The sequence below is a fragment of the Mytilus californianus genome, unplaced genomic scaffold (genome assembly GCF_021869535.1).
Source record: "Mytilus californianus isolate M0D057914Y unplaced genomic scaffold, xbMytCali1.0.p SCAF_1, whole genome shotgun sequence".
NCBI lineage: Eukaryota > Metazoa > Mollusca > Bivalvia > Mytilida > Mytilidae > Mytilus > Mytilus californianus.
In genome coordinates this window covers 28439343-28447611 of record NW_026262581.1, presented here as the reverse complement: position 1 = coordinate 28447611, position 8269 = coordinate 28439343, and the positions used below count along the sequence as shown (strand labels likewise).

Genomic DNA, 8269 nt, shown 5'->3' with positions numbered 1-8269 from the left:
TTTTTGTAGTTGTTGAGTGGCCTTTTGCGTTTTTTTGTTTTTGTATGTGTGTAGTTATTATTAAAGTTTGATTGTTTAATTGTTAAGTTTGCGTTCATTTGTTTGTATTTGAATATTAACTAATAGTCATACACTACATACACTATAAGACGATGTAGGTGAATATATGCATTCAATTTTTGTTGTTGCATTTGATAAATTACTTAACACGGACATAAGAGCCAATGATTTTATTCCGAAACAATAACATTGTATAACATCAAAACCTTATTGTAAAAGTGTTCTTAAAATGTATATATAAAAACATCCCACTGATAAATCTCAATTTGAATACATTAACAGTTAGAAAATGCATATGCCCTATTCATTTCAGAAAATAAGTTGCCTCATGCAGTTTATACATGTATGTTGTCACAAAATTGTAGAAGAGGACACTTTACGTTTTTATTTTATACAACATAAATGTACATTGAAACAATGATAATACAATTATGCAAACTAACTGTACATAATGCACCAGTTATAAATAAAGCAAAATGTAATGAATATTGAAATAACAAATAATATAAATAAAATTAAACATCCTGCTTATCATAATACTAAGTTCATATGATAATTTAAACTTGTATTTGATATCGGGTTCAACGCTTCCCAGTTCGTCCTTATCTTTCCATATGGTTTTCAGCTCTACCGTCATTCCGCCTTCGTTGGTAAACTAGTCGTTACATTACAATATGAAAATTAGAATTTAACATTTTTCCCAACAGTTCTTTATTCATACATATTTTACAATCAAAAACATTTCAGCAGATTATAGCTTTAACAGTTCCTTTAATAAATGCTCTACAGATTGGACATCTTCTTAAAGCTGGAGCACAGTTAATGCATGCAGCCATGTGACCACATGGGAGAAAAACGATGGCCACAGGTTCGTCTAGACAAATCTTACAGGTTTGTTGATCTTTTAAATTCCTGTTTTCTTCCTCGAGGCTCCTTATAGATGCTGAAAGACAATTTTACATATAGATAGACTGGTACAATGATAATTTAGTTGATACCAATGTTTGTAATAAATACTTTCCCCGAACGATAGAAATGGTCAATGAAAATGAAATTAATAACAGTTGAGGACTAAAACAATTGTTTTCACACATAAAACTATATCATGTATATATTTGTCTATGTTCCACTGAATGCGAATAATTTAATATCAGGTACTAATAACAAAATAATCATTAAATAACCGAGTATTATAAAAGAAAATAACAATCTTAAGCAACGTTGTAAACATTGTAGATTAATTTTTATAAATTTTCATATTTCAATTCGTCATAAGTGTCGTTTATATCCAATGGTATCTAATAATACATCTCATGGTTGCATATGGTTATACATATCTGTTCATCTGAGTTATGTTCTTTCTGGAATACCTCTAAGGTTGATAGATATAAATATACTCACATTCCAGTGTTGGGTCAATTTTCTCAATGTTTTCTGGGGTTTTGTTGGAATGTTCTTTATCGTCTGCTTCTTTTTCTGGAGTTGTATTATGACTAGGAATTGTCAGGTCAGAGGTTGCATGGTGATTTTCACTCGCTTCTTTTTCATAAATGGTATCTAGCAAAAGTGAAGTCGTAATATCTGTAAAACAACAAAGATTCCATTTCCGTTTGATGCATATCATCAAAGTACAAAAATGTAGCAAACAACCAGAAACTGATGTCAATGTTCTGTATTTCTTACATTCATACTGTTAGTATAATGGAAGCGTATAGTAAACGAGTTTATCCTGCAATCGACCTTTCAACTGTACAAATACAGGTGTACAGATAACACTATACGATAAACGTATACTAGACGTTTGTAAATTTTAGTCTCCTGGTATCCTGCGTTTGTTGCGAACGTGCGGTTATTATCAAATTATTGTGTACATCACCGTTCAATTTGGGGTCCTCATTGCGGTCCGCGTTCAAGTCATGTAAAACTAACCGTTTAGCTCAATGTTTAATTGCAGGACAAAAATAAACTTCGCACAGTGTAGGAAAGCATAACATTAACTTTTACTCGCTACGGAAAAGGAAAAAAGCTCGGAGAGCGTTGCTTTTCTTTCTGTTTCTAAAGCTCGTCAAATAAGTTTTATATTTTCCTATCAATATAAACAATACAATAGAATTGTATCAAAATTATTCTGGTTGATGTGGTCGTTTATACTGCTCAGGGTATTTTTGTATTGGTGTTATTTAGTTTTTGGGGACATAATACACAAAGTTATTCATGACGTGATTTTTAGTAAATACTGAATAACTTGTTTTTAAAGTCAACGAGTGACAAATTTAGGGAAATATTCTCCTACTTTCTAATACTACTCAAGATTGCATAGAGATACAAGTATATTACATAATAATTATATACATTTACAAAAATTGTAACAATCTAAATTAATACTGTCACTTGTCAGTTGTGTGTTTTAGTGATTGATATTTCACGCGATCATTACACACCTTCATATCATATGATAGAGGTTTTATCAAAACTTATTTCTGTTCATAGCACACTCTATATTTATTTCTGTAAGTGATCTTTGCTTAAATAAGACAGCATTTTTTGGAGAGAAAAAATACTGGCTTTCTTTAAAAACATATATACATCAACACAACCTATATAACAGTGTTAACTTATGAAATAGTTTTATTTGGAAAGTCAAGGTATTTTATTTCGTTCAATAAAGAAATATATGGAAATTATTACTAAACAAGTATTGGGTCTGATTTATAGCATTATGGTGTAGTTAGAATTCAATTGGCTACAATGAAATGTAGATATTTAAACAAGATACGGACAGGAAAAGATATTTGACTTCAATATGGGTATCCAAGACTCGATTACATTATTGCATCATGCTGACGTAATATATGATACTAACAAGCACTCTATACTTTTTTTAGAAGGTTGGACTAGTAACAGTTAGCATGGGAAAGACAAAGTGATCGTCTAGAATAGTATAAATTTGTACATACCATGTATTCCAGATTCTTTCAATCGTGTATAAGCTGTCTTTACAACATCAGATTCGTATCCAAATTCAAGAATAGTTTGCACTGCTTGGTTATTTATGTAACCATTTATTCCAATAGACGCTTTCTTCTGTTTGTTTTCTGTCACCTGTAATATTAAGGAAAAGTAGCTGCATCTAAAGGAATACACATTAGGAGTGTACGTGCACATCAAACACACAATTGTTTTTGATTTCTGGCTTAGTTAAAAGGTTTCGGTAAATTCTTTTTTGAAAACACTTCAAATTTATCTATTTTCTAGCTTATTTATCATACTATCATAACTGAAGAGTTTAATTATTAATTTGTACTTACATTTTCAGCAATTTCAGGATTTGTCCCTCGCTGTACATCATCAATGAACTTTTTCCCCTTACATTGTATACCAAATGGACACATGGGATACCATCGAGCATGTTCTGTCCAAGGCAAATCTCCTTCCTCCCATCGTCTTAAACCACCTCCACAAAAGAAACATCTGCAGTGATCCTCGGTACCTAAATATAACATTTAAAATTCATTATAAGTTAAATTATAAAATTGAATAAAAAAATGTTCACGGAAAGGCAGCGCGAAATTGTTAAAAATATACATACCTGCTCAATTAAGATCATGTCTTTTATCGTTTAAATTTGGAAACTGCCTTTCCGTCTTATATCTCCAATTTCCTGGAAAAAATTCTTAGAAATGATTGTATTTCTATAACTTATGTAAAATTTCATTTTTAAGTAAAGCATAAATTGTCTAATATCTGTATCTTCACGCAATGAACAATACTCACAACTCAATCATTAAAAATCGAACTACTACTAATAATGTTTAGTACACTCAATTAACAGTTAATTACCAGTATAAAAGAAACCTGCATTTACCAGATCCTCTGGTGTTTGAGACAGGTATAAAGGCCAGTTATTAAATGATGAAAATCGAGTTGTCTTTATAGCATATTTAGGATATTTTGGTTTTTCAAGACAAATGCCGATGTTCATTGGTGCTGAATTTGAAGCCGAAGATCGCGCCGAATTTATAACTGTTTGCGTTAATGTTCGTTGTGGGGCAACATTTGTATCTGGTATACGGATGAGACTAGTTGTGTCGTTTCTAGAGTACACGGTTTGCGTCTGGTTCGTTCTTCTCTGTGATGAAATGGCTTCACTGCTTTCCGTCTGCCTATCAGAAACATTATTCACTTGGTTTTCGGTTAGTTCACTATATCGAGATGACGTTGTATCCTGGGCACCTGGAACGATATGTCCATGATTTCTGTCAACTGTAACGATATGTTCATGACTTCTGTCAACTGGAACGATATGTTCATGATTTCTGTCAACTGTAAACGTATTTTCATGATTAACTCTTGCTTCAATTGCATGTTGTTCCTCTACAGATTCACAATGTTTCTCACTGACTACTGATAAATTTTCGGCATCTGCTGAATTACCACACGCGCCTGTGGAAGATTCTGCTCCACCATTTGTAGAAATAGTCCACACATGATCTTGGTTTGAACAAGCACTTAAATGTTTTATAACAAAAGAACATCTTGGTGCCTTTTCCTTGTGAATTCCTGTTGGATCATCTGTTGATTTCCAGTATTGATGTTTTGACCCGCAAAAATAACAGATAACTTCGTCTCCGTGTCCTTCATAGTAATATCCAGCTTTGGCCAGCCTTATTACTGAAATATTTGTGTTTGGATAAGATGCAAAACTTGATAATCTACACCACTCAAACTGCATAGATTCCTTTAAAAAACTGGATTGTTTTGATTGCTGTTGATCAACAAATTTGTTATATTCCTCAGGGTCCAATAAATACGTCTTGAAAAACGTTTTCGGATAAAAATGAAATGATCTCACAAATCTGTTCAGCCATGCTTTACATTTCGGCATGAAATAATCTTTTTCTGACTTCAATGTCATCCATGTCATTTTATTATGATGATCATGAATCAAACTGTGACTATCCATATGTTTTTCGAATATATCCATAAACTCACTTTGAACTGTTTTGACAATAGCCATGACACAAGAAACTATAGTAACAAGCACGGCATAGTTGGATTCTATTGTCTTTTGTTTAACGACAATGTTTACCGTATTAGTTGAGGTTAAGGTTTGCGACTTCTCATCATTAGTACACTGATCATGTTGGGCATCGGAATTGTCATCATCGTTGTATGTTACATTATATTCGTGTCCTGTTTCTAGGTGTTCATCATTTATTGGTACAGTCATGATTAAGATTAACTTCTAGTTCTCTACGTTGTTTGTAAAAAAATAGGTACAAGGTTATATAATATATACTATTACATAATGTTTATGTGTATTACTGTTACACATGTTTTATAATCACGTAGTGTACATACAACTTACATTTATATATAGCCTGATGAAGGTAAATCGAAAAGAGCGCTATGGACGCATGAATTTTATAAAGGACTGTTTTCATTTTCTACAGCACTGCATGGGTCGATACTGTTGCTGCTGGACTATCAGACACCAAGGGTATCATCCCTTAAGAAGTCAATACTTCGGTTATAACATCATTTATGCAATTTATAACATGTTAATTTCATTTTTTGGACAAACCTTTCTTAAATTGTCCGTTTATTTTTTTTGCAATTTTTGAGCAACTTAGGTATAAATCCCCATGCAAAGTTGGCTTTAGATGGATTTGGCTTTTATTTGTATGTCCCTTTTTTGGCAAATAGCTTTTCAACTGTTTCGGTTTTAATTCAGCTTTGGCTTTCAAATATTCGCGTTAAGCGTTCCTGGTGCAGGTAAATCCAGGAAAGCGCTTTGGATGCATGACATGTATAAAGTGTGGGTATCATTTTTCACTGAAACCTCAAATGTTACATACGTAAGCGCACTTGTAATAGAAATAGGTAAAAATATTTTGAAATTACAGATTTAAATGTAGAAAAAGCATCGACCTCAGTATTGGAAATGTTTGTTTTTCATTGAAAGTACGGTTTTTTTTATGTGTTCCATTCATGCACTGACTAAATATTAAAGACACAAATAATGTTTATTCCTTGATGAACTCGTTTTGGATCCCTAAACAAAAAGCCGAAAGCCAGTAAAGACAGTCATGGCAAAACAATCGGTTTATTTATAGATGACATGACAATGTATCCCTTTGGGAGGAGTTTCATGGTTAATTGTTTCTATATAACCAAAAAAATCAAAAAAATAGATTACTGTTCTCGTTGAGCATCGCGAAAGTGCCATTGAGTACATTAAATATTTTACAGTTATCTTTCCAGTGTGAAAGGGAAATCAGGCTGAAACAACTCTTTGGTGGAACTGGGTGCGGGACAAGCGACGCAAACACTTACAAATCTAATGAATTTACATCTAGTCGTCAGAATGTGTGTGTTTATATTATTTCTTAAAGCAGAACCAATGTAGAATCATGCTGGGAACGATGTTTGATATATGTATATTAATATATTTATGGCAATTTCATACAATTTTGAATTTTATTTTCCATTGAGGTACCTACATTGTAATATGAACAATTGTGACATCGCATAATACAAAAATAATCTGTTGTTTTGGAAATTTGTCATCCCAAAGTGCATACAATTGGTCGTATTTTTTTTCAAGCCAATCAAGTTGATGCCTTAAAGAGGAAATGTCCAGATGCAAACAAATTTTCTACGATCTAGACAACATTTCCTTTAGTTTGAACCACGCGGTATCCTGTGAAAATTGGCAAATTTGTTCTTATAAAACATGCAGTACCCATAGTTCAAGAATTTTTTGTCATAACAAAATTTGGCATACTGTGGTGGAAATGAATAAAAAAAATTATATAATATTACAGAAAATCTGGTCCTTTTTTTATGGAAAATGTTAAAACGCATACATCAGAGACATAAATACCATAATAGTTTAAGTCTCTACAATTATTTATTAAACATTATGTTATGATTTCATTCGTATCTTACCTAGATTGTGATACGTGGATCTCACATTGTTACTCTCAATAATAAATATACTATTTATAAATATTGATTAAATTCTAACACGTATATGAAATTACGTTTTAATACACGAAACACCTTAAGCTTATGTGTACATTTAGAAATACTTTATTTGTATGCGTGTAAGAATATACATATATGTGATAACAGTCATACGTAATTTGTGAATATGTGTAATTTAAGTAGTAAAAAAGCATGGCTATTTTAGTCATATATAAAATCTCCTCTATGTGATTTTACCGGCAGTCTAAATTATCACCCTTAATTCCTGTCATCCGACTATGCAGAATTCTCTCCTTGCATTGATTTATATTTGTCCTAAACATGCATTTGCCACAGAACGTCAAGCAAACACAATCATTCAACTTATGGCATGATCAGTGACTATACGCTATTGTAACAACTACATTATGTAGCTCATTATTTCATAATGTAAAATGTTGTACAGTTCACAACATAAATGTTTTATGGTTTGGGATTTTTATTAATATGTAAATGATATTATATTTTTCTAATTGTTTGCTACATGTAAAAGGAAGACAACTCACTTTAGTTATGTCGTTTGTGTACGACTGTAAAATTTTCCCACGCCTCTGAATAATTTTTTAAATAGTAAAATTAATTGAACTTACCTTTTCTGGATAAAGAAGGAAATATTAAAAGTATTATCAATTTTATGTTTATATGTATTATTATAAAGTCTGGCCTTGAACGCCTTGACTGTTTACTTCTGGAGTTGTTTACTAGTTTCAAGTAGTTGTACTATGCTACGGTCAATGCCTTATATAATATAAATATATATGGCCTATTTATAGTTTTGAATGGATATAAATAGTAGCAGCTGCTATCAGGTTATTCTTCGGAAAGTTTCGGGAAGTTTCGGTACATTTCTCGGTTTCGACGCAATCAAAATATTGGGGAAGATTAAAAATGAGCTGTACTTTTATACCTAACATAAATGGCCAATAATGAATTATGATCGTTAATAGAAGCCACAACGGAAATGAATGGTTGTCATTGTTTGACTCTATTAATGTGTACAAATATACCTACGTAGTTGTTTTCTCGTGTTAAGTAATTTTTATTATTAACTTACACACCATACCGATCAATTTATTCAAATAGTCACAGTTTTTTCCATCAACATATTTTTTTCCAGTCGTCAACCTTGTCCCCTCTTGTCACTTTTTGTTCTAAAAGATATAAAAAGAAAAAAAAATCT

At 31.8% G+C, this 8269-nt stretch overlaps 1 protein-coding gene across 4 annotated transcripts; it reads right to left on the bottom strand.

Moving 5' to 3' along the window:
- Positions 1-215: 215 nt before the first annotated feature.
- LOC127718465 (baculoviral IAP repeat-containing protein 7-A-like) lies at positions 216-7700 on the bottom strand. Of its 4 annotated transcripts, XR_007989853.1 has the most exons (6): positions 3901-6993; positions 3650-3721; positions 3369-3550; positions 3018-3162; positions 1462-1641; positions 216-1003 (listed from the first exon to the last, which is right to left on the bottom strand). XR_007989853.1 is itself a non-coding variant. In XM_052224516.1 (5 exons), the coding sequence occupies exons 2-5, from the start codon at positions 3561-3563 to the stop codon at positions 804-806; spliced, it is 720 nt and encodes a 239-aa protein (XP_052080476.1). In that variant the 5' UTR covers positions 3564-3721; positions 7680-7700; the 3' UTR covers positions 216-803. The 4 variants fall into 4 exon arrangements, 3 of the variants coding, with proteins under 3 accessions (XP_052080476.1, XP_052080462.1, XP_052080482.1); XM_052224516.1 differs by lacking the exon at positions 3901-6993 and adding an exon at positions 7680-7700 and having other exon boundaries at positions 3369-3721; XM_052224502.1 differs by lacking the exon at positions 3650-3721 and having other exon boundaries at positions 3901-6966.
- Between the last annotated feature and the right edge of the window lie 569 nt (positions 7701-8269).